Source organism: Polypterus senegalus, chromosome 15 (assembly GCF_016835505.1).
Source record: "Polypterus senegalus isolate Bchr_013 chromosome 15, ASM1683550v1, whole genome shotgun sequence".
NCBI lineage: Eukaryota > Metazoa > Chordata > Cladistia > Polypteriformes > Polypteridae > Polypterus > Polypterus senegalus.
The window spans coordinates 93,439,617-93,467,557 of record NC_053168.1 but is presented as its reverse complement, the minus strand read 5'-3'; the positions used below and the strand labels follow the sequence as shown (position 1 = coordinate 93,467,557).

The window sequence follows — 27,941 nt, the reverse complement described above, 5'->3', positions numbered from 1 at the left end:
ACCTCTTAGAAATAACATATATTACTGTCATTATTACTCAAAAACATGCCTTTGAAATTCCAATGTCCATCTAATGTTATGCTTTTGTTTTTTGTTTTTTTAACACATATATAACTACTTCTCCTTCTCTTGCCATTGTAATGCAGTCATTTGAAAATTTAAAACACTTCATTGTTTGATTGGCAAAATCTGCAAACATCACAGGGTTTGCAAGTAATAAATGGACAAATCTTCTAACCATTGAAACATGGAAGTTACACTGAATCAAAATAGAAATATATTCTAGTGGAACATTCTGACTGTATAACAAGGCTTAATCCTTACATCTTCAGATGAAGTTTGACCTGTTTTTGTGTTTGAAATCAGTAAAAAGCATCTGCTTATTTTATTAATAAGTTAACTGAAGACTTGTGAATGGTTTGTGACAGCAGCTGATTTGTTTTTAGTAAAACTATTCTAAATTCATTGCCTGTTGCTCATTTATTCTAAAATGATAAAGCATGATGGTTCTCTATTTGCAGTATGAATGGATTGTTCTTTTCTTTATAAAAGGTGGTGCAGAAAATAATTTGCTTTTTCTTTCATTTGCAGGTATTATTAGCAGTCCACAATGGGTAAGCAAAACAGCAAGCTGCGCCCAGAGGTGATGCAGGATTTGTTAGAAAGCACAGATTTCACAGAGCATGAAATTCAGGAGTGGTACAAAGGGTTCCTTAGGGATTGCCCCAGTGGACACTTATCAATGGAAGAATTTAAGAAAATATATGGGAACTTTTTCCCTTATGGGGATGCATCTAAATTTGCTGAACATGTTTTCCGTACCTTTGATGCAAATGGTGATGGTACAATAGATTTTAGAGAATTCATCATTGCTCTGAGTGTCACATCTAGAGGAAAATTGGAACAGAAATTGAAATGGGCCTTTAGTATGTATGACTTGGATGGAAATGGATACATCAGCAAATCAGAGATGCTGGAGATAGTTCAGGTATACATTTCTACCTGCTTTTTTTTTCTTTTTATTCTGTTTGGAAAAAAAGTGAATTTCACAAGGTAGTGTCCATTTTGGGTTTTGTTAGTGATAAAATTTGTTTAATCAAACATTGTACATGTCTAAATCAATTTAATAGGAACATTTGTATCTACTTGTTTTAAAAGTCACTTGCTATGGCTATTTTGGAAATCTTGCAAATGTTTGGGCACCCTTGCTTAAAATGTCTGTTACTCTGAATAGTTAAGCAGAAGATGAACTGATCACCAAAAGGCATAAAGTTAAAGATTACACATTTCTTTTTACCATTTTATCAAAGACTAGCAAAATACCCGGGCTTCGCAGCGGAGAAGTAGTGTGTTAAAGAAGTTATGAAAAAGAAAAGCAAACATTTTAAAAATAACGTAAGATGATTGTTAATGTAATTGTTTTGTCATTGATATGAGTGTTGTTGTCATATATATATATATATATATATATATAGCAAAATACCTGCGATTGGCAGCGGAGAAGTAAAAAGAAAAGGAAACATTTTAATAATAACGTAACATGATTGACAATGTAATTGTTTTGTCATTGTCATGAGTGTTGCTGGCATATATGTATATATATATATATATACACACAGACACATATATATGTGTATGAAAATCTTGATTAATCGTATGTAATTGCACACGTAAATTTGCCCCAAATCGCAAATGTTTTTTTTAATTTAAAAGTGTTTTAGTGGCTTACAGAATCAAATAATAGACATGTACATGAATATTGTAAACTGAAGCTGTTTTAATTTCTGAAAAAAAAAAGCCTTTAAACTGCATTTGAATTCAAAACAGAAACAAAAATATCATCCCTGGTTAAAATTGGGCAGACTTAAAAATAAAGTGGTAGTTTAAGTACTTTAAGTAGATTTTCAGAATAGTATTGTCTTTAAATAATAATAACCAAAATTTCAACATAAAGTGCAGTCAGAAACATAAAAGGTAGTTTGACCAACTTAATCTTTAAACTCTGAGTAACCTTAGCCAAAATTATTTTGTACATTAGGCTAAAACAGTGTGATCATTGAACATTTTGTAATTAGATGTAATTAGAATTACTAACGGTCACGGAAGTCCAATGATCCCCAGTAAGAGCCACAAAGTCCGCTTTCTGTAATGCATCTAATTTTGCTTGCTTTTCAGTGTGCACAAAACCATGCTTTTATCAAGGCTTCTTGGAAGTCGAAATGATCAGTCGTAGGAACGCGCTTTATTCCGACTCTAACATTTTTGTAGCTGTGATGTGTGCATCAGTGTAATGGATGTACCAGGAAATCATGCATTGACAAAAGTTCCCGTTTGCTTGGAATTGAAAGTGTGATTAAATGCGTTATTTTTTTAACGCGTTATGGAGTACATGCATCGAAGCTTCTCAGCTGTGCTTGTGCTAATAAAGGGAAACATTTTAAAAATAACGTAACATGATTCTGCGTTAACCTAATATTTTTCATACGCCCCAAACCAAGGAGATGCTAAGGTAAAATGAATCGGTAGCGCGCGACATACTCAGTGCATCCCTCTCGAATCGAACCTCAATGTCGGCATTAGAGGCTTAAGACTCTACAATTAGCCACAGCGTGTGGCTTGTCTATGCAGTATGTATTGTAGATCGGGTATATATATACATTTATATATATACCCGTATCGCAGTGGAGAAGTAGAAGTTATGAAAAGAAAAGGGAACATTTTAAAAATAACATAACATGATTGTCAATATACAGTAATTGTTTTGTGAGTGTTATTGAATGTTGCTGTCATCAAGGATTTGATTATCATTATTTGTTTCAATCAGGTCGTATTTGTACGATGTGTGTGTTCAAGTTACATTCCGTGTTTGTCAATCGCTGTAAAGATAAGAGGTTTCATTCATCGATTAGTTTCTTACTGCATCAATAAACAGCTCGCCTTCCTTTTATCTGAGATGTGACAAACTGCATGCACGGGTTTTTTTACACTGTCTTCCTTTAGCGGACATTCACTTTTTCCACCGTGTGCTTTGTTTCCGCAGTAGCTGCACTTATGAATATGATTCTATGTATCAGACGCTTCATATTTTTTTGCTGCCTTCTCAATTGTGTAATTCGTTTTTGTTCAGCACTCTTTGGAACTGTTGCTTTTGTCTGTGCACGCGCCAGTTCACGGAGCCGCTTGGTGTTCTTGCATCGAAGGTTCCCAGCTGTGCTGGTGCCATCTCGTGTAATGTCAGCTAAGACCCGACACTTAAAAGTTTCTCTCGCAGTTTCGATGAGTTTGTGCCAAACACCACCCTGACCATCTCATCTTCCTCTGCATAAGCACAGTCCTTCACACGTGAATATTTACCGGCAGTGTTTGTATTGGATTGCCGCTGATGGACGGCCTTATATGGGCAGGCACTAAATTACAAACGCTAGTGGCAGCCTGTCTATGAACTTAATTTAATATAAACTTACGGTTCACGCCGTGCTTTGTTTCCGAAGTAGCTGTACTTATGAATATGCTTGTATGCATCATTTGCTTCATAATGTTTTTCTGCCTTCTCAATTGTGAAATGGCGTTTTGTGCTCATCGCTGTTTGGAGTTCTTCCTTGTTCTCTACGTACTTACGTAGGAGGCGTGATGATGTCACACGAAACTCCGCCCCCCACGGCCATCTCCAACTCAACTCCATTACATTATATGTAGAAAAATAGGTTCCAGTTATGACCCTTACGCGTAGAATTTCGAAATGAAACCTGCCCAACTTTTGTAAGTAAGCTGTAAGGAATAAGCCTGCCAAATTTCAGCCTTCTACCTACACGGGAAGTTGGAGAATTAGTGAGTGAGTGAGTGAGGGCTTTGCCTTTTATTAGTATAGATTAGTGTAGATAGATTGTTTTTATTTTGTATAATTGTGCAGTGAAAAATGGAAAGGAGCACCATGCAAACTTTTGGGTACCCCAAGATATTTGAGGTCTCGGATAACTTTTGCCAAGGTGTCAGGACTTAATTAGCTTGGGCTATGGCTTGGTCTCAGTCATCATTAGGAAACAGCAGGTGATGCAAATTGCAAAGCCATATAAATTCTGACTCTTCAAACCGTGCCCCAACAATTGCAGCAATGGGCTCCTCCAAGCAGCTGTCTAGCACTCTGAAAATAAAATAATTGATGCTTGCAAAACATTAGAATGCTGTAATAAGATAGTGAAGTGGTTTCAGGTATCTGTTTCCTCAGTTCATAATGTTATTGAGAAATGGCAGTTAGCAGGAGTGGTGGAGGCCAAGTTGAGGTCTGGAAGACCAGGAAAACTTTCTGAAAGAACTGCTCGTTGGATAGTTAGAAAGGCCAATAAAAGCTCCCATCTGACTGCAAAAGACCTTCAGGAAGATTTAGCAGACTCTGGAGTGGTGGTGCACTGTTCTGTTGTGTGGTGACACCTAAACAAGTTAGACCTTCATGGTAGAGTCAGGAGAAGGAAACCTTTCTTTTGTCTTAGCCACAAAAGTCGGCACCTGAAGTTTGCAAATGAACATCTAAACAAGGCTGATGCATTTTGGAAACCAGTCTTGTGGACTAAAGTCAAAATAGAGGTTTTTGGCCACAATGTTCCAAGGTATGTTTGAAGAAAATGGTTGACAAATTCCAGAAAATGAACACCTCTACAACTGTTATGCATGGGTGTGGATTGATCAGCTGAAGAATCTTGCAGAATTAGAAGCCTTTTGAAAGGACGAATGGGTGAAAATACCCCAAGTAGGAATTGAAAGTCTCTTAGCTAGATATAAAAAGCATTTACAAGCTTTGGTACTTGCCAAAAGGGGGTGTTATTAAGTACTAAACACGTTGGGTGGCCAAACATTTGTCTGAGGCCCTTTTCATTTTTTTGGTGATTTTTTTGCCTGGGGAATGATGGAAATAAAAATTTAATCTTACTAAAAATATTAAAGAAATGTGTCATCTTTATGCCTTTTGGTGATCAGCTTATCCTGTGCCCACTTAACTATTCAAACATTTGCATGCCACCATGCTCTGACTATATTGAGTTTATATATGTTATAAAAAGTTCTAGTCTCTTGGAACACTTGCCTTTATTATTACAATGGAAAATGGTTACTTTTTAAAAACTTAAGATGAATTTATCCTATCTACCTATCTATCAATCAATCAGCAGGATGCAATGCTCAGAGCCATTATTAGACCTTACACTTATGCAGTTGGCCCTGGGTTCGTCCTACTTCAGGACAGTGATTGGCCTCGTGGTCAGAATTTGTAGGCTGTTCCTGGATGATGAACACATTGATGCCCTTGATTGGCCCACCCATTTTCCACACCTGAATTCAATTGAGCACCTCTGGGGCATTATGCATTGGTGTAGCCAAATAGCACCACATACTGCCCAGGAGCTCGCTGATGTCCTGATCTTGTATCTTGTAGGAGATACCTCAGAACACTGTCCTGCGTCTCATTAAGAGCATGCGCAGATTTTGTTGGGAGTGCATACAGGCACGTGAGGGCCATACACAATAGTAAGTCACATTAAGAGTTGCCATGGTGAAATTCATGCAAGTTGGATCAGCCTGTGATTTCAGTGTTTAGCTTTCATGTGATGTGATGTTGAGTCCAGCCCTCAGTGGGTTGGTGATTTTGATTTCCATTGACAGTTCTTACATCATTTTACCCTCAATGAATTATACCACTTATATATTTTATCCATTGAGATCTGATGTTTAAGTGACCCCTTAAATTTTATGAGCAGTGTCTGTTTGTACATATAAGATGTGCTGCATATGTGTATACTGTGTTACTACTAAATGTATTACTATAATCTATTTTTTTCTTGCAAGCATTGTCATTAATTTGAGTCATTGAGTTGCAAACTTTCAATGACAAGTTTAGTGCAACAGCAGTTATATAACAGTTGCTTAAATGATACCTTGTGTTCTGAAAGTAAGGGTTTAATTCAATGAAGTGACTGTATGTCTTAACATGTATATATCTTGTTAACAAAATAGTAAACAAGTATGCAGTTTTAAAAATAAAACTGAATAGTTTCAGTTTTTCACCTTGAAATGAAACTGTTTACTTCAATGAAAATCACCAATAACAAAGTTAAATACATTTAAAGACTAATGAAACTGAATAATAGCAAGGTTTCAGATTGTAAGAGCCATTTATTAGTTTTTTAAGTTATATTAAATGTTTGTCTATATATTAGTGCATATCTATGGGAAGTTCTTACAACACCCATGAGTTGAATTGAATTGGTATATTCTAACTATTTCTGGCCTCTCTGACTATACATTATACTCAGTGACCTGCCTTTCTGTGTGTAAGGCATTGAGGGCACATGGTTTTAAACCATGCCTTACGTGACAAGTAGTGTAAAAAATACAACTTTCTCTATTGAATGTTCAGCGCCATACATTTAAAAGATACTAAAAAATAAGTAAACCATCTGTACATATAGAAACAACTGAAGTTTGACAAGAAAAGCTAAGCTTAGTGAAGATACATTTTTTTCTATCTTTTTGCCAAGTGTAACAACCTGTTTTCTTTATTCTTGTGTGGACTATTTGTTTAGAATTTTCACTAAATCTTTTAAAACAAACTTTTGGACTGTGAGATTTCTTTCGATGCGCATTTTTGACATGCTTCATCCTGCCTTACAGCTGCACTAAATATAAGTTGTATAATCCGATTATAAATTACAATTAATAATTTCTAATTGATTGTATTTTGAAATTTTGTTTTGTGGAGGAGTTATATCATAGTTTTTAAAACCTTCACTCTTATATTTAAAGTTTTTTTAATTATGCCCGAACTTCTGTTTCATGGTTGTCAACATGTAGTAAACACTGGGGGGACAAAAAGACAGGCTAAAACATAAAGACTGATTTAATTCATAGTATAAGCATCTGTCAAATGCTCTTACCTTAAAGCTTGTGCTAAAATTCAGAAACTATTGTCCTCATCCATCTATCATGTCAATCTTTATTGTTGGCTTTCATTGGAAATACTCTATTGTGTTTTGATTGGATGGTAGTGTTGCATTTTTTGTATATGTTATTGAGTACACAGCAAACAATGTGGGTTATCATTGGTGAATGTTTCAAGGTAATCTTTATATGTTGACTTCATTGAATTTTGTGATTGTTAGGCCAGTCACTTTATGTTAGGGAAATGCATAAAACCTGTATATGTTTGTTTATAGGTCTGTCTTGGTACAGGTATAATTTGATTAACACCATCACTAGGATGTCTCTATTTAGTATAGCTCAATTTCTGCATGTTTTTCCAAGAGAATCTTGCAGACAGATGTTGACATAGGTGATTGAATCTCTACCTTCATGTTCTTACATTGCCAAACCACTGTTTCCCATCAAACCCCTTCACATTTCATCCCCACCAGTGCCAGTTCCATTCTAATATCCACCTTGCAGTCCAGTGCAGCGAAGGTAACCCCCTCTTCTTGGACTCTTGATTAAATTAAGCACTGTGGAATTATTTGGCATTATATGTGTGTATATGTCCTTGTGTTTAATAAGTTGCATACACTGTAAAAGGCAGGGGTCGGCAACCTACAGCTGATGTGCCAAGCATGTCACGCAGAATAATTTTCAGTGGCATTCTGATTGAATTAAAATATAGTAAAAGTAATATTTTAATTACAGCTCATGCGTTTGCATCCTCACCTACATTTTGAGTATGCAACTCACTTGTAAATGGAAACCATGTGATCAGTGCAGGCTGTGCTATGTTAAAACAAACCAGTGACAGTGAGGAGGGCCCTTCCCAGCTGCCTACTCCTGACATCACACATCCTCCTCCTCTCGGCCTACAGCCTCTGTCTCAGATTAGTGCAAATATATTGCTCCTGTAAGCAAACTATGATTCTTAGCGCGATGAGAGAAATCACAAAACCAACCGGAATGTTCAAGCAAATTATAGAAAAAGTGGGATCTAAATCCTTTAAGTAGTTCTCTCGTTTGCTAGCTAACAGATATAAGATATGCCTGAGGCAGGTTCGTGAATGAAGCGGGCCCCACCCCCCTCCCCTCAGTCCACTGCGTGTGTCTTGGATTTGCGCACCAATAAATCAGTAACGCAAGAGAACCATGATACTTAGCGTAATGAGAGAAGTCACAAAATCAACTGGAATGTTCAAGCAAATTATAGAAAAAAACCTGATTTAAATCCGTTAAGTATTTTGTGAAAAGCGGACAGACATACAGAAAGACAGACGGACATGTTGGATATATAGTATATATATATATATATATATATATACTAGAGAATACCAGCGCTCAGAGCGAGAAGTAGTGTGTAAAAGAAGTTAATGAAAAAGAAAAGGAAAAATTAAAAAAAAAAAAACATAACCTGATTGTTAATGTAATTGTTTTGTCATTGATATGAGTGTTGTTGTCATATCTATTCTTAACAAATGAAAAGAAAATATATATTTATATAGCATATCTTTGCAAAACAAAAAGAAAGAAATAGAGCGTCACATACACGTCTTCTTTCCTCTGCCTATTGAGTAATAAATTAAATCGATTATAAATTATTAACACAAAGTAAATGAAAAAAAAAATATCGGGAAAGAAACAGAAACCAGAACTTACCCCCACAGCATCCACCGCACTTCTATCGTTAGAGCCAAAAACGTGGTACACGCAGGTTGTGAGGTGTGACGCTAATTAACGCTCGTGCTACAACTATTTACAGGGATCAACAGTTTTGGGGAAGTCCATAACAAAAAAAAATAAAATTATAGATAACATTTTACACTTTGCTATATGAGCAACTGTTGCTGGGGGTGCCAGAATCCAACAAGGAAGAAAAATGAAAACATTATTTGTACAAAATCTTAATTTATTTTAAACGGATGACTCCCGCTCTCACGTGCAAGTCTGCGTGGATATTATGAACATCTGTTCCAAGTTCTATTTATATTTTAAATAGAAGGAATTTTTATTTAGTCGATAGAAATGTCTTTGGTAGGAATGTAAGTTAAATGTAGGCATCTTTGCATAAAGTTTTGACTATCCAGCGCTTACATTATATATTCCGAAATATTCCAAGACCGTCTTTATATACAGTACTCAGGTTTTGGGAAGCGCTGATCAATGTAATCGGTGTACCAGGAAATCATGCATTGACACAAGTTCCCCTTTGCTTGGAATTGAAACTGTGATTAAATGCATAATTTTTTTTAATGCGTTATGGAGCACATGCATCGAAGCTTCTCATCTGTGCGATTGTCAATGTAACACTTTGTAAGTAGTGCCTGGAGGATTCAGTGTGGAGAAACAGTAGAGACAGCTTGTGTATTAACTTGTGGATTTTATTCCAGCGCTTGCTCCTTACTTTCTCACTTGCGCTATAACGCGTAATGCAAACCTTGCGCGATACTCCGCTAACTTAAAAGCCTTGTGCAGCGCCTGTCAGTTGAAAATTGATGGTTTGCTTGCTTTTATCTGTCTCTCTCTGCTCCTAGCGGAACTGTCATCTCCGACTTGTCATGGAGCACGTTTAAGCTGATGTGTTTGCAGTCTGTGAATAAAAATCCTTCTTGTTTCTACGATCTCCTGTGTCTCTGTGCAAATCTGTGACCCAAGCGTGACAATATATTCCGCTGACTTTATATATTTAAGATTTGACTTTATATATTCCGACGCTGACTTTATATATTTAAGTTTTGACTATCCAGTGCTTATATTATATATTCCGAAATATTCCAACACCGTCTTTATATACTCAGGTTTTGGGAAGCACTGATCAATGTAATCGGTGTACCAGGAAATCATGCATTGACACAAGTTCCCCTTTGCTTGGAATTGAAACTGATTAAATGCATTATTTTTTTTAATGCGTTATGGAGCACATGCATCGAAGCTTCTCATCTGTGCGATTGTCGAGGCGTGCTGAGTTGCGCAGCAGCCTTACTTATGAATATGCTAAGCACATTCCTTCAGCCGCCACGCCTCCCACGGCGAACGAGCTGACCGCTATGGCCGTATACAGTACTGTATAGGAAAGAAGGTTCTAGTTATGACCGTCAGGTTTTGGGAAGCGCTGATCAATGTAATCGGTGTACCAGGAAATCATGCATTGACACAAGTTCCCCAATGTAACCTTTTTTTAATGCGTTATGGAGCACATGCATCGAAGCTTCTCATCTGTGCGATTGTCAATGTAACCTTTTGTAAGTAGTGCCTGGAGGATTCAGTGTATATGTCACTCGCCGCTTCTTATTGTTTCGCTGCCTTCTCAATTATATACTGCATTTTTCTTCAGCGCGTTTTGGAGCTCTTCCTGGTTTTCTACGTAGTGCGTTGACAGTCAGTTCACGTGATTACGTGGGAGGCGTGATGATGTCAGAAGAAACTCCACCCCCCACGGCTTTCCAGCTGAACTCCATTACAGCGTATGCAGAAAAATAGCTTCCAGTTATGACCATTACGCGTAGAATTTCGAAATGAAACCTGTCCAACTTTTGTAAGTAAGCTGTAAGGAATGAGCCTGCCAAATTTCAGCCTTCTACCTACACGGAAGTTGGAGAATTAATGATGAGTCAGTCAGTGAGTGAGTGAGTGAGTGAGGGCTTTGCCTTTTATTAGTATATATATATATATATATATATATATATATATATATATATATATATATATATATATATATATATATATATATACAGTGGAGGAAATAATTATTTGACCCCTCACTGATTTTGTAAGTTTGTCCAATGACAAAGAAATGAAAAGTCTCAGAACAGTATCATTTCAATGGTAGGTGTATTTCAACAGTGGCAGATTGCACATCAAAAGGAGAATCGAAAAAATAACTTTAAATAAAAGATAGAAATTGATTTGCATTTCATTGAGGGAAATAAGTTTTGAACCCCTACCAACCATTAAGAGTTCTGGCTCCCACAGAGTGGTTAGACACTTCTACTCAATTAGTCACCCTCATTAAGGACACCTGTCTTAACTAGTCACCTGTATAAAAGACACCTGTCCACAGAATCAATCAATCAAGCAGACTCCACACTCTACAACATGGGAAAGACCAAAGAGCTGTCCAAGGATGTCAGAGACAAAATTGTAGACCTGCACAAGGCTGGAATGGGCTACAAAACCATTAGCAAGAAGCTGGGAGAGAAGGTGACAACTGTTGGTGCGATTGTTCAAAATGGAAGGAGCACAAAATGACCATCAATCGACCTCGCTCTGGGGCTCCACGCAAGATCTCACCTCGTGGGGTGTCAATGGTTCTGAGAAAGGTGAAAAGAATCCTAGAACTACACGGGAGGAGTTAGTTAATGACCTCAAATTAGCAGGGACCACAGTCACCAAGAAAACCATTGGAAACACATTACACCGCAATGGATTAAAATCCTGCAGGGCTCGCAAGGTCCCCTGCTCAAGAAGGCACATGTGCAGGCCCGCCTGAAGTTTGCCAATGAACACCTGAATGATTCAGAGAGTGACTGGGAGAAGGTGCTGTGGTCTGATGAGACCAAAATAGAGCTCTTTGGCATTAACTCAACTCGCTGTGTTTGGAGGAAGAAAATGCTGCCTATGACCCCAAAACACCGTCCCCACCGCCAAGCATGGGGTGGAAACATTTTGCTTTGGGGGTGTTTTTCTGCTAAGGGCACAGGACAACTTAATCGCATTAACGGGAAAATGGACGGAGCCATGTATCGTGAAATCCTGAGCCACAATCTCCTTCCCTCTGCCAGGAAACTGAAAATGGGTCGTGGATGGGTGTTCCAGCACGACAATGACCCAAAACATACAGCAAAGGCAACAAAGGAGTGGCTCAAGAAGAAGCACATTAAGGTCATGGAGTGGCCTAGTCAGTCTCCGGACCTTAATCCAATAGAAAACCTATGGAGGGAGCTCAAGCTCAGAGTAGCACAGAGACAGCCTCAAACCTTAGGGATTTAGAGATGATCTGCAAAGAGGAATGGACCAACATTCCTCCTAAAATGTGCAAACTTGGTCATCAATTACAAGAAACGCTTTGACCTCTGTGCTTGCAAACAAGGGTTTTTCCACTAAGTATTAAGTCTTTTTGTTAGAGGGTTCAAAACTTATTTCCCTCAATGAAATGCAAATCAATTTCTATCTTTTATTTAAAGTTATTTTTTCGATTTTCCTTTTGATGTGCAATCTGCCACTGTTGAAATAAACCTACCATTGAAATGATACTGTTCTGAGACTTTTCATTTCTTTGTCATTGGACAAACTTACAAAATCAGTGAGGGGTCAAATAATTATTTCCTCCACTATATATATATATATATATATATATATATATATATATAGATATATATATATATATAGATATATATAGATATATATATAGATATATATAGATATATATATATATATATATAGATATATATATATATATATATAGATATAGATATAGATATAGATATATAGATAGATAGATAGATCTGGACCCAAAAATAAATCCACCGAATGTAGTTATACAATTGCTTCACATTAATTGATTAATAGCTCTTATTAATAATAAAGAATGATGAATTAGAATTCTTGATCATTTTTTCTTATTCAACCTATGTATTGAAAAAACTTGTAATTTATAATTTGTAACAGAATTTTTAATAAATGTGTTGAAAATTAAAATTTGACAGAACATTCTTTTCACATATGATCATATGTATTTTAAAATATTGAATGACCAATAAAATAAGATCTGGTTATAATGTGATTCAATATTATAACCGGACCAATTTTGATCTATACTAATAAAAAAGGCAAAGCCCTCACTGACTGACTTACTCACTTATCACTCATTCTCCAGCTTCCCGTGTAGGTGGAAGGCTGAAATTTGTCAGACTCATTCTTTACAGCTTACTTACAAAAGTTGAGCAGGTTTCATTTTGAAATTCTACGCGTAACTGTCATTACTGGAACATACTTTCGTCCATATATACAGCTATAGCCTGCAGCTCTGTCGCCATGTGAGGCGGAGTTGCGTCCACATCATCACGCTTCCCACGTAATTGAGTGCCTGCCCATATAAGGTAAATATTCGCGGGTGAAGGACTGTGCTTAGCATATTCATAAGTGCAACTACTGCGGAAATCAGCACGCCTCCCACGTAATTGAGCTAAATATTCGCGACCACACACTCGGTATACGAACAAGCCAGTTTCCCTTTCGGTTTGTATATGTTCAGTCTCTTCCTGTGCAGCGAGCAAGAGACAGAGCACGAGACAGTGCGACACACACACACACAGGCAGCGCGAGAGAGAGCTGGACACATTAAGGTAGGCACTGGCTTGATTTTATTTTCACTTCTGTTTCCAGCGATCTGTTCGTAGCGTGCATTGTTGCAACGTTATTTTTCTTGGTGGTTTATTAAATTACGGATTTTTTCAAGTGTTCATTTTTCTCCTGTGCTTAAAACTCATAAAAAAAAGTGCTTTTAGCCAGCGGTTGGTAGCGCGAACTATTGCAGTGTTAGTTTTCTCTGTTTTTCAAGGTTTTCTCAGTGTTATTCAATGTTTTTACATTTAGTTTACTATTACGCTGTGCATTCTATGGTATAATTTATATTTGTGCTTAAAAACTAAAAAAATATATATTTACATACAATTCACATGGTCTGGAACGGATTAGTTGTATTTGCATACAATCCTATGGGGGGAAGTTGCTTTAGTTCATGACCAAATCGGTTTACCTCCAAATACGAACCTGAATGAAAGAAATAATGATGATCAAATCCTTGATGACAGCAACACTCATAACCATCACAAAACAATTACATTTACAATCATGTTACATTATTTTTAAAATGTTTCCTTTTCTTTTTCATAACTTCTTTAACACACTACTTCTCCTCTGCGAAGTGCGGGTATTTTGCTAGTACTATATATAACAAAATTGGTAGAATTATGTCTGCATGTGGAATAACATTGTAACATAGGTTCAGCACGACACCGCTGAAAGGTTGCTGACCTCTGCTGTAAGGGGTAGAGGTGGAAAGGTTCTAGTAGATTCCCGTGTAATAACACTTGTCAGAGGTGGCTGGGGTGGCGACCCGGCTGGGACGCCCAGCAGGACCAGAGGAGGGCTTGCGCCTTCCCCAGACCATCTGGGGGCAACCACCCTGGTTCCTTTGGGGGCCACGGGTACAGAGCTTTGAAGCTCCACCCTGTAGGGGCCCGTGGTCGCTGCGAGGGGGTGCCCCCATGCCTTTGGAGCCCTGGACGGGGGTGTGTCTGTGGAAGATTGCCAGAACTCACCTGGAGCACATCCGGGTGATAATAAAAGGGGCCACCTCCCTTCATTTGAGGCTGGAGTCGGGTGAAAGAAGGACTAAGCAGGAGAAGAGAGTGTGGAGGCGGTCTGAAGAAGGCATTGTGGGGCCAGGACTGTGGGTACTTTGGGGGTTTGTGGTGCACTTATGGACTTGTACATATTGTAAATAAATGTGTGGTGAGTGAAAAACAACATATCTGCCTGTCTTTGCCCGGGTAACGTTCACATCTGGCGTAGTCGGCAGGATGCTCCGTCTCTGTCAGACTGGGACCTGTACCCAAAAATCTTGTTGTGGACAGCCCGGCGCAGCAGGGGACCCCACCCACAGGAGAGCCGTTTTCCCCTGTTGCGGGTTGACGGCGTGCAGAGCAGGCGTTCAGCGGGTTCCTGCGGGCGCGCTGTCGCTGAAGGCACCTGGGACGGCAGTGCGTCTAGGGAGGCCACGCAGAGGACGTCTCCTCAGTTGGACGGGACCCGGGAGGTGACTTCCCTGCCTATCGGCAGCTGGCCCTGGGGGGGCCGGGCGTGTGTTCTTTCTTGCAGGCAGGGACGGCCCGGATCCACGTCAGTGGTGGACGCATGCTGGTTGGCGGGGCTTCGGTGGCGCCTGCGGGAGTCGTGGAGAAGGAGCCGCTGCAGCGGGAGGGGCACTGGCAACAGCAAGGCTGCCAGCAAGCATGTTGCCGCCGCAGGAGGGGAGCCAAAATGGCCACGGACCAGAAGTCCCTCCCCATGATAGGCACGCATTGAATGGTGCGTCTTGCGTGCCCACCAATGACTAGAATATCCATCACATGCCGGGAGGAGACCCGATTGGGCTGGAGGAAGAGGCCCACAGGAGGTTGCCGGCAGCTAGAGCTGACGGATAGATGAGCTCCGCGTCGGATAACTTCCTGTCTTTGCCAGCTGCTCTGTCGGAGCTGGAGGCGTGCCTTCAGCCCGTGGAGCAGCATGTGTCACAGATGCTACGTGCCCTCCAGGCGGATTTGCGGTTCCTGGAGATGAAGGCGGTCGCATCAATCGAAGAGCTGCTGACGGCAATTAGACGGCGCGACGCTGGATTCTTCAGTCGGAGTTGTACGGCGGGGAAGGTGAGTACAGCCCTCCCCATTCAGCATAAAGGAGGGTCTGCCGAAATTGGCTGTGATACCAACGATCAGCATCGAGTAGGCAGACAGTGGATGCGGTACAGAAGGCTGTGCGCACGATGAGGGGAGAGACCGCGAGAGGGCTGGCAGGACATGGGCTGTTGAGTGCCTCAGGTCCTAGCGCCCTCCACCCCGAGTCAGCAGCAGTCTCGCGCCGCTCTACAGGGACGCAGACGGGAAGGAGTCTTTTTTTTTTTATGCAATAAGGAGATTCTGACCGTCCGGGCGTCCCAGAGTGACAGGAAGAATCGAAGGGTGAATGCCGGTTCCTCCAATAGAAAAGGATGTGAGGCAGGCGGCTTACGTCCGGTTGCTGGCCGCCCTCTGCAGGGGCAAATAGAACCCGCAAAGTCAGCGGGGAGGTAAGGACTGCCGGTGGTCCTGTCTGTTACATCAACAGGAGGGACATGGGACCCACAGAGCACATGCCAAACAGGCAAGTGCCGAGGTGCCGTTCGGAGGGGGGAGCGCTGCCAGTGCATGGCACGGTGGGACGCCAGGGAAGGGTGTCCAGGCAGCGGCTCTGCCCCCTTGTTTCTGTTTGTTGCAGGACCGGTCCCTGGACGTGCAATAGGACTTGCTTCGTTGGGAACCTGCCCTCATGCGACAGGCCGTCTGACGGGAGGACTCTCCTCTGGCGAGGGGGTGCCGCCACAGCTGGCGGAGGCTACAAAGGGGCGGGTGGCTCCAACCAAAGAGGCACGAAAACCTCGGAGGGGGTGCTGAAGGAGTGGGCCCCGGGGTGCCGGTAAGAGGGGGAAGCGCGGCCTGTGCGAGGCTCAGGAGGATGCCAGGTGGTGGTGTCCAGGTGGCGTCTCCGCCCCTATGCCTGTTTGGAGAACAGGGCTGGACCCTGGCTTCCCAGGAGTAGGACCCGCTTCGGGGGTAAGCTGCCCTCGCGGGATGTGCTGCTCCTCCCGAGTGGTCTTCGTTGGCAGTGGGGCACTGTCTGAGGTGGCTGGGATGGCGACCCGGCCGGGACGCCCAGGAAGACCGGAGGAGGGCTTGCGCCTTCCCCAGACCATCTGGTGGCAACCACCCTGGTTCCTTTGGGGGCCACGGGTGCAGAGCTTTGAAGCTCCACCCTGTAGGGGCCCGTGGTCACCTCCAGGGGGTGCCCCCATGCCTTTGGAGCCCTGGACCTCAGCACTTCCGCCACACCAGGAAGTGCTGGAGGGAAGAGGAGCAGGGACACCCGGAGTGCTTCCTGGGATGCAGCCGGCACTTCTGCCACACGGGGGTGTGTCCGTGGAAGATTGCCAGAACCCACCTGGAGCACATCCGGGTGATAATAAAAGGGGCCGCCTCCCTTCATTTGAGGCTGGAGTCAGGTGGAAGAAGGACTAAGCAGGAGAAGAGAGTGTGGAGGCGGTCTGAAGAAGGCATTGTGGGGCCAGGACTGTGAGTACTTTGGGGGTTTGTGGTGCACTTATGGACTTGTACATATTGTAAATAAATGTGTGGTGGGTGAAAAACAACATGTCTTCCTGTCTGTGCCCCGGTAACGTTCACACACTTCTCAGACGGGGTCTTTAACTTGAACCATTGTTTGTCATTTGGATATCAGGGCAAACTTTTAGCTGGTGCACAAAATTCAGTGAGCTCTTCACAGAGATGACTGGTGTATATTAGTAGGATAGCAGGGTTGAGATGCCTGATTGGAAGCAAACCTTTAAATCAGGATGGTTCAATATGAGGACACCTAGGAAACAAATCAGAGTCCAAGGCAAGCATCAATGATGAAGGATATAACGGAGAGTGCAGATACCATGTTTAACACTAGAATCCCTGAAGACAATGAAAAAAGTCATAATCCTAGGCCACCTTAAATTTCTTTGCACCTCTTCATCAGCGCCTTTCTTCTGCAAATCTGTCAAGCAGCACAGGCCACAAGAAGCCTGCTATTCCATCCCCCCCACTGACACAGCTGAATTCACACAGAAGATTCATAGAGCTCAAGTCTGTTTTTCTGGGTGTGAGGTGCCTTGAATTGCAGAGGGTAAATAATATATTGTCATTTGGAATACATACATTCCTCGTCTGTTCCATGTCTACAACGATCTATGTAAATATAGGATGACAGGAAATGCAAAGCAGGAAATTTTGAACACATAACTAAAACAGAAACTTCTTTCATGTTTTAGCAATACTTAACAAAATGTTGATATTTAGTGTACAATGTGTGAAGACCGAAGTCCAAATATCAAATAAACACATTCACAAAAGGTATAACAAAACAAGTGTACTTATATTCAAGAATATAACTGAAGAAAAAGAAATTGGTTTAGGGTACAAAGAAGATATGTCCGCTTGGCTACTGCAGTGGTAACAACCACTGCTGATTCATAATCAATTCGTTGCAGGTTTGATCCCTTCTGTTCCAAGACCTCCACTTCCTCCAGGAAAGAAAACTCTGTGTCAGGTGCTCCTTCAATGTAATAGGAACCACAGCACAAAGAGAGAGGTGTGTATATTGCAACAGGTACACGTTATAAATGTTGGAAGGAGGGTCTTTGGGTCTGGGGAACTGTTAACATTTGAATTTGATAATATATAGTGCGGAACTCATCTCTCTGTACTCTTCTTTCCTCATGTCCTGGAGTACAAAAGAAACACTACCATGCACCAAAACGTAGAGACTAGGCAAGAATGGGAAAAAAAACAAACGGTCACTGGCTACAACTGCATGAAGATATGCAAATGAATATAATGTTGCATCAGTGCCACGATATTTTCCAAAAAAGTACTATACAGGTCACAAAATTAATAATTCCAAATGTCACATACAGTATCTCACAAAGTGAGTATACCCCTCACATTTTTGTAAATATTTGATTCTGTCCTTTCATGGGACAACATTGAAGATATGACACTTTAATACAATGTGAAGTAGTCATTGTGCAGCTTGTATAACAGTGTAAATTTCCTGTTCCCTCAGAATAACTAAACACACAGCCATTAATGTCTAAACCACTGGCAACAAAAGTGAGTACACCCCTAAGTGAAAAATGTCCAAATTGTGCCCAATTAGCCATTTTCCCACCCCAGTGTCATGTGACTCGTTAGTGTTACGAGGTCTCAGGTGTCAATGGGGAGCAGGTGTGTTAAATTTGGTGTTATTGCTCTCATACTGGTCACTGGAAGTTCAACATGGCACCTCATGGCAAAAAACTCTCTGAGCATCTGAAAGAAAGAATTGTTGCTCTAAATAAAGATGGCCTATGCTATAAGAAGATTGCCAACACCCTGAAACTGAGCTGCAGCATGGTGGTCAAGACCATACAGCAGTTTAACAGGACAGGTTCCACTTGGAACACGCCACGCCTTGGTCGACCAAAGAAGTTGAGTGTATGTGCTCAGCGTCATATCCAGAGGTTGTTTTTTGAAAATAGACACATGAGTGCTGCCATCATTGCTGCAGAGGTTGAAGGGGTGGGGGGTCAGCATGTCAGTGCTCGGACCATACGCCACACACTGCATCAAATTGGCCTGCATGGCTGTGGTCCTAGAAGGAAGCCTCTTCTAAAGATGATGCACAAGAAAGCCCGCAAACAGGACTGGAACCATGTCCTGTGGCCTGATGAGACCAAGATAAACTTATTTGGTTCAGATGGTGTCAAGCATGTGTGGCGACAACCTGGTGAGGAGTACAAAGACAAGTGTGTCTTGCCTACAGTCAAGCATGGTTTAGGGACTGTCAAGGTTTGGGGCTGCATTGAGTGCTGCCGGCACTGGGGAGCGCTACAGTTTATTGTAGCTGTGACATACTGAAGCAGAGCATGATCCTCTCCCTTCGGAAACTGGGCCACACTTCCAAGACAACCACTACCTTGGAAAAGAAACTTGACGGGAAAGGTGCTGGACTGGCCAAGCATTTCTCCAGACCTAAACCCTATTGAGCATCTGTGGGGCATTCTCAAATGGAAGGTGGAGGAGCACAAGGTCTCTTAACATCCACCAGCTCTGTGATGTTGTCATGGAGGAGTTGAAGAGGATTCCAGTGGCAACCTGTGAAGCTCTAGTGAACTCCATGCCCAAGAGAGTTAAGGCAGTGGTGTAAATTAATGGTGGCTACACAAAATATTGACACTTTGGGGACAATTTGGACATTTTTCACTTAGGGGTGTACTCACTTTTGTTGCCACCGGTTTAGACATTAATGGCTGTGCGTTGAGTTATTTTGAGGGGACATCACATTTGCACTGTTATACAAGCTGTACACTGGCTACTTTACATTGTATCAAAGTGTCATATCTTCAGTGTTGTCCCATAAAAAGACATAAAATATTTACAAAAATTTATTTCAATCATTTTATTAATTATTACTAAAACATAAAGTTCCAGTCACTGATATGATGTAAAATTCTGCTGTCTACCTGGGAACCCACTGCCTGTAGGGTGTGGCCTCAACAAAGGCTGGAGTGACCCCTTTTACTTTAAAACAACAACCATGCTGGACTGAAAGGGCGGAAGACTTATCTGTATTGGAGTTAGAAGAGAGGCTCATGAGTCCAAATCTTGCTAAGGAAAAGCAAGAGAGAGTCACTTGTTAGTCTTGCTATCAATGGGAGCTGACACATCACTAGCTATCCAGCAGGTGTAACTTTGCTAGGAACTGAAGACATTGTATGTAATATCCTGAAAGAGAAAATTGCACACCGACCACAATCGGAAGGTTCAACCAAGGAAGAGAAGAAGAAGAGCTCCTGAACAAAGAACGAAAAGTATGCTGAAGATTCCTTCCGTGTGTGGAGAAAGCCTACTTGGAAAGGAACAAATCATCACCTTCACCAAGCTATAAGTAACCCCTACTTTGAGTCTTAAGAACTTTTAATTGTAACATAACAGTTGGATGAAAGCCAACTAATGAGTAATGGTATTGGAATCACAGTAACTGAATGACTTTGTGAAGGATAAGTTTTTACCTGTTACAAGTTCCTACCTAAATCCAGAAGGAAAGTTAAGAGCTGCATCTTACATACAGTACCTGTAAACTATGTGTGGGGAGTTAAACCAGTGCAGAGCAACTGTGAGCAAAAGAATACCATGGTGTATGTAGACACTAGTAAGCTTAATGACTACCTAAAGAACTTATTAGTCTTGACCAAATGAACTGAAACATTATAATTCACACTTTATTTGCCTTTTCTATGAGGGAGAGAAAGTTAAACTAATCTGTCATTATTTAATGTTCTGGGTTTGTTATTGTCCTTCATTCATATATACTATAGACCTGCAGCAATCAATTATTTAAGTAATCAAGTATTCTACCAATTATTTTATCAATTAATTCTGTAATCGGATAAGAAATACTTTATTTAAGAGCAAAAGTAAGTGTACAAAAGTGAAAATAACATCTGACTTAAAATTCAACCATAAAATTAATTTCACTTTTAAAAAAACATTTTTATTGCTTAAATTGCACACAAAATTATTTGTCAAAACTAAACCCATTTAAGTGCCATATTACATTCTGGGTTTTAAAGAAAATATTGCCTGAATCACAAAACAAATAAATCAAATTATATCAATTATACTAAGGCACAAATCAATAATAACACACAAAAATTGCCTTTAGGTTGTGCAACTTAATGTTCAGAGCTGGTTGTTTCAACCTTACATCCTTACCTACAGCTTACGCATAACATAAGGTTTTACTGTCTTCTTGGAAGGCTTTCTGACATTTGTAGGAGGCAAAAAAAGAGGTCTAGCAGGATCATATCACCTGGATAAGGTATTTATGGTGTGTATAAAGTTGGACAGTTTAACATCTGTGGCAGAGCGACGGGCATTAAGCAAACTCCTGTCAATCATGAATAATCCACTGCATCCACTGAAAAGTGTCATTTTCAGGCAGAGGAGTAGCTTCAGTGACAGACTTTTGTCACTGTCTTGCTCCATTGACAGACTGAGGAGATCGTTCCTCCCCCACACTATGCGACTCTTCAGTTCCACCCGGGGGAGTAAATGATAACATTATTCAAAGTTATTGTCTGCTTTATTTTTATTTTTTTCAATTGTTTTTCTTTTCATTTTTATTACTATTTAATTTAATATTGTTTCTTTGTATCAGTATACTGCTGCTGGATTATGTGAATTTCCCCTTGGGATTAATAAAGTATCTATCTAATCTATCTAATCCATTTTATCTATCTTATCTATCTAATCTATCTGCCTTTAAAAGGAGTATGTGGTGCTTGCAATGAAGAAATTTGAGCATATCAACATGGTCATAACTGACGTTTGGATTCAATGTTTCCAGCTTGCAGAAAAGAGACACTTTGGTGTAGATGTTGCTGGAATACATAAAAAGGACTTTGCCAGTGTTGCATAACATGCTGCATTTGTTTTCTCTCTCTTTGTCCATTTTGCAACCTGTACCATCAATTCACATCTTCACATCATGTATCCACAGTGGTAAGCCACCTGTGCAGTACTATCATCTATGCAAGACATGCTGAGGTATAGCTTATGGGGATTAAACGAATATTCAATGTAAATAATTTGCTTAGATGATTTTTCATTTAATTACTTGAGTTTCTTGAGGAATTGCCTTAATTTACTATATACCTATGTACATATACAGTCTGACTATCTATCTGTCTATCGAAAGTATTTAATGTAGAGTTTTAACAATTTATGAATCTCATTTAGAAATTGCATAGATATCTTCATATTTCTGGTCTCTTGGCTGACAGATGAAACAGAGACCCTTGGGTGGGCAATAATTAAAATACTAAAACACACTACATTAATTTGGTGTTCATGGGTGGATATACTACTAATTGTAATTTTGTTTTTAATAATTTACTGGCATTTCCAAAAGCAGCAACATTAATGGATTGATTTCACGTCAGTCAGTTGTTCTTCTCAAACCATATATATTTCATACAATCTTTACTCACCCAAGAACATGTTGAACAAATTTCGGTAATCAAAACTGTTAATCAGCATTGTTTAGTATGTATTTTTATAATATTACTGGAAATGTGCAGCTTTTTTTATTTATTCATTGGAAGAGTAGTTTTCAACGTGATCCTGGTCTTCCTGTTGCTTCCGTACTATTTTAGCTGAGTTTGTGAAGAAAATTGAAATGAAATCTTAACAAATCTTGATGCATGTGAAAATCACAAAAGTTCCTTTTAGACTAAGACTTTTAGGTGTTCACTTACACTACTGTTACAATCGCAATGTCATGGCTATAATTTTAAATAAATTTATGGGTAAAAAAAAATCAATTTCTATCAATAACAAAGATCTTTCTAGACGATTCCAAAGCTTTGAGTATTGGTGTGTATTAAGAGTGCTAACTTCCAGTTTTATCATTGGGTTATGAATATTAATATTTTGAGAATATGGAAGGAATCATGAGACAATGGAAGAAGATCTGCTTTTGCTTACTGAATTGGAAATCTTCAAACTGAACTGTTTATGCTTTGCTCTGGGTTCCAGTCCTTAGTAATTCTCTCTAATTCAGGAACAATCTAGTGGTGCAGAATTTGCTTCAACTATGTTGCCAATTTCAAAAACCAGTAAGAGTTGCTAAAATACACATTAAGTCATTTTACATTCTTGTACGTGCACAGTATTTATGCAGTGATTAGGTATGAAGTTAGTGGACAGCACCCTTGCAAGTATCTCAGCAACCTTCTTTAAGAATTCTAAATACTCCCAAGTAGCTGTTTGGTGTAGATGTACAAACAACATCCATTGCTTTCTTATGTGCTACTCATAGCCGCATTGAGGCTACACTGTCATTCATTGGACATATCTCCAATTGCACAGTTCTTAGAACATTAGAGCCATCTAGATAAGAACAGACCATTCAGCCCCCAAAACTCACCAATTCTATCCACTTATTTCTTCTTATATAATATCAAATTTAGTTTTGAAGGTCCCTAAAGTCTTACTGTTTAACACGCTACTTGGTAGCTTATTTCATGTGTCTATGATCCTCTTTGCAAAGAAAAAATGTCCAATGTTTGTGTGAAATTTACCCTTAAAGAGTTTCCATCTGTGTGTCTAAATAACAGTCTATATCCACTATACTAATTCCCCTTATTATTTTAAACACCTCAATCATGTCTCATCTTCATCTTCTTTTTGCTTAAACTGAAAAGGCTCAGCTTCTTGTAATTCATCCCTTGTAACCACTGAATCAGCCTAGTCGCTCTTCCCTAGACTTTTTCTAGCACTGTGCTTTTTGTACCCTGAAGACCAATAATGTCCACAGTACTCCAGATGAAGCCTCAAAAATGTGTTATAAAGCTTGAGCATACCCTCCTTTGATTTGTACTGTACACATTTTTTTTTTGTTCTTTTATTACGCCTTATACAATTTCTTGTATTAGAAATGTGTTAGTTTTCGCATTCCCCTTTGGGTCAGAGAGCAGGGTCAGCCATTGTACAGCACCCCTGGAGCAATTGCAGGTTAAGGGCCGTCAACCTATGGGATACCAGCACAGATCCTTAGCCTCAGAGTCTCCACTCCACCCATGACATGACATGTCCGCTATTTCACTTAACATTCTATTAGTTTTCTTAATGGTTTCTGAACACTGTGTGACAGTTAATAGTGTTGAGTCCACTATGACTCTTAAATCTTTCTTATGAGGTGTATTTATGATTTTGAGACCTCCCAATGTTTATTCAAAACTAACATTTCTGCTTCCTTACTGGGTTGTTCCATGTGAAATCAACCAAAGGCCCACGCACTCTGGGCAAATTCTGGAAAAACTACTAGTTGTGGTTGTGTTAGTCAGGAAACGCCCTGTAATTTTTTTGGATGTAAGATTAATACTTTCCAAGATACAGGCAGTTTACTGAGAGGGGGTTGTCAAATTAATCTGGCCTAATTTTCTCATTAAATTTCACAAGTTAATAGCTCAAGAATTAAATCATTAAGCTGGCTCAGATTTTGTAGGCTGATACACTGATTGTTATAGTATGTGAAAAAATTAAAACATTTGGTCCAGATGACCCTACATGGTCAAAGTAGCCTCTTGAAATTGACCAAAATTTAATTTGAGTTTTTGCTTTAGCTATGTTTAGGCCTCAGAAACACATATGTGTAACCAACACAGACTTTTGTTGTTTTTTTCCTTAATCAGAAAACTATATAGGCTTTCTGGAAAAAAATAAATGGGAATGTAACTGAATCAGGGTTTGAACAGCAGACTGGTCAAATCCAAAAAATCATTTTGGATTTCGTTTTCAGAGCATCCTAACATTATTTGGGAATGTGCAAATAACTGTTTAAATATTTTTCAGTTATTCTACAAAGTGTGCCTTCTTTCTCAAAACACAAATCTTACTTTTCTTATCCAAATCTTTCATGTTTATTTTCCATCCTAAACCAAGGCTGAACGCACAATGTGTTAATAATGGTAATCATTCAGTTTTCAATCATTAAGTTACCAAAAATGTCAAACTTTTTTCCATATTAAATGACAATGTCCTATCTCATATTGCTGAACAGAAAATGTGATTCTCCATTGCCGAAAGAGTAACTGGGTGTTTGACAATACCACTGTTACATCCCTACCAGGGTGGTGGTGAGGCTATCCTCCTGGCATTACAAGGAACCTTTACTTCCATTTGGGAGAATGACTGGAAAATTTGACTTTCCGTCCCTGTCTGGAAAGGGAAGGGTGATCGCCTGGATTGTGGACAACTACACGGGGATAACACTGCTCTCAGTGCCGGATTAGGTCCTTGCTAGGGTCGTTCTCAACAGATTCTGTGATCACTTGCTCAACTACCAGAGACTGGAGCAGTCTGGTTTTACACCTGAGAAGTCTAGTATTGATTGCATCCTGGCACTGAGGGTTCTCATGTAGCACAAAACGCAAATATCGACAGAATTTCTTTGCAGCCATTGTCAATTTTCATAGGGCGTTAGACTTAGTTGATCGAGCTGCCCTGTAGGACATCCTGAGACTTTGTGGGATCCCCTCATGGTTTTCGTGAATGTCATGGCTGTCCTGTACACTGGTACTGTGAGTGCTGTGCAGAGTAGAGACAGAACCTCTGAGTTTTTTCCCAGTTGATTCTGGGGTTCTTCAAGGGGTGTGTTCTTGCTCCTACTGTGTGCAGCGCTTGCATGTAGTGGGTATTGGGCAGGGTCGTGGGGTCCAGTGGCTGTGGGGCATCTGTTAGTGAAAAAGATTCACTGATGTTGACTTTGCCTATGATTCTGTAATCTTTGTGGATTCAATGGAGGCTCTGATCAGGACTCTCAGGAGACTGAGCGAGGAGTCTGAGTGTCTGTCTGGGCATGCAAGTGTTTTGGATAAAAACCAAGATTCAGGCCTTTAATGACCTCTTGGGCAAAGCCTTCAGCAAGTATGTCTGTCTGCGGAAAGAGTGTCGACCTTGTTGAGAGGTTTACTTAACTCAGCAGTGACATTCAGTGTGTGGTGTTCCAAATATCTATGCAAAAGGACGGCGTGTCCAAGTCTTTAGAGTCCTTGGGCCTCATGTATAAACAGTGCATACACACAAAAATGTTGCATACAAATGTTTCCACATTCAGATCGCGATGTATAAAACCTAAACATGGCCTAAAGCAATGCACATTTTCATGGTAGCTCTAACCCTGGCGTACGCAAGTTCTCTGCTTGGTTTTGCAAACTGGCGGCACACAGCGTGAAAGCAGTGCTACTGTTCCTGTGTGGTTACCCTTTCTTTTTTAGATCCACACCCTGGACGCAGCTTTATCATATAAATTTAAAGTAACTGCATATTGTTTATTAGTTTAAGGCATCTGATTGTAAATAACCTGTAACGATATAATGGTCCAGGGAATAGCCAAAGTATTCTAAATACCATAGCTGCTTTAGCGTTGTTATTCTCACTGCACCTTCTTTTGTCTTCTTTCAGCTGCTCCCATTAGGGGTTGCCACAGCGGATCATCTTTTTCCATATTACTCTCACTGCACCATTTGGAGTATTTATATCACTGTATCTGAGTGGGGAATCACAGCTCAGCAGCTGATTGGAAAGAGAATTATCGAGAGACAGCATCAAGCACACGCTGACTCAGCCATGCTGCCTATTGAACTTCTGTCATATGGCAAATGCTTCAGAGCCTTTCCTCGTGATTCAGAAACAGTTTCATCCCAAGAACTATAAACGCACTCAATCAGTCCATCAAGTGCTCCTTGTAGAGCTGTTTGTACTTATTAGTACAATCACCTCACTGTAAACTTCCGATACAGTTATAATATTGCACAACCTGAGCCACTTTATAAAGAGCGTATTTACATATGATGACGATATTATTTTTAAGATGAAATACAGCAAAATATTTTTTTTGTACTTTAACTTCATTTAAATAATCTATATTGTTAATAATTAAACATGTGAGGACATGGTGCTGCAGTGCTAGCGAGGAGCTAGCGCTCTGTTCATGGATTATTCCTGCCTTGCACTGTATTCTTCTAAACATGTACTACGAAGATATTTCAGTGTTCCTTAAAAGTTTTGAAGAATCAACGTTCTAAGCTTACAAATGGCTTAACGTCTATTATAGAGCTGATTGTGTGGCAATTGGGTATTTGAAGAAAGAAAAGGAAGGACAGGAATTGGAGGTTAGTACGTTTGAAAGAAACAGTACTGCTGCAAAAAATTATTTAATCGAAGGTCGCGCACAGCAAAGCAAGCATCTTGTGTGAGACAAAAACAATCACTGCGCCACTGTGTTACCAAGTTTAATAACATGCTTTAACTCCTATCATCATGATAATTATATCACGTGTACATCTCAGTGTTTTAATTATTCAGAAAGCTGTAATATTACGAATGTAATGGATTCTGTGTCCTGTCGGAGGAAGAGAAAGCCCGTAAGCACATAGTGATTCACACACACAGAGCACATACAAGATCAAATACAAAACAAAGCATTTAACATGCTACTTTAGTTACGATGGGTTTGGGAAACTAGTAAATTAAACGATTTTAAGATGAAGTTTATGATGTTCTACTTTAATGACAAAATAAACTATGTGATTTAAAGTGGAAATTTTGAGATTAAAGTTGACATTTCATGCTTTTTTCCCCACTGTGTGCCTATTTTTTTTTCTCTTTACCCTAATGAGCTTTCATATGATACTCAGACGGTGGGCTATGACATGCCTTTTCACGGTGACTTTGATATCTGACAACTTTTATATTTCGGGCACTGTGCAACTTTGAACTTGAGCTTTCGAGTTTCTCTGACACTCTGTCACTCGATCAACTTCCTTTTGTTGTTTGTACCACTTTTTAAATCAACAAATAGTAAGTTTTTCCTTGCCTCTACTTGGTATTCGCTGAAATTCTTCTATTTTCCCCTCATGCTTTTCCATTGCCTTTTCACAGAAGGCTGAGCTTAAGGGCTATTTATATTGATTTGCATATTCAAAGAGGCGTAATTCTGGGAGGAGACGGGGCGGGACAGCAGGCACATGCACGTGCATTACTTTTCACGCTGACCGGGATTTATGTAGCAGAAGAATGTGG

General features: G+C 40.0%; 1 protein-coding gene across 1 annotated transcript in view; it reads left to right on the top strand.

The window, feature by feature from the left end:
- LOC120515669 (neurocalcin-delta) overlaps positions 1-27,941 on the top strand; it is a 118,277-nt gene that overhangs the window by 31,412 nt on the left and 58,924 nt on the right. The window contains exon 2 of the mRNA XM_039736887.1: positions 592-988. Within this exon, the coding sequence (XP_039592821.1) occupies positions 611-988 (378 nt within the window). The 5' untranslated portion in view covers positions 592-610. The remainder of the gene's footprint in view (positions 1-591; positions 989-27,941) is intronic.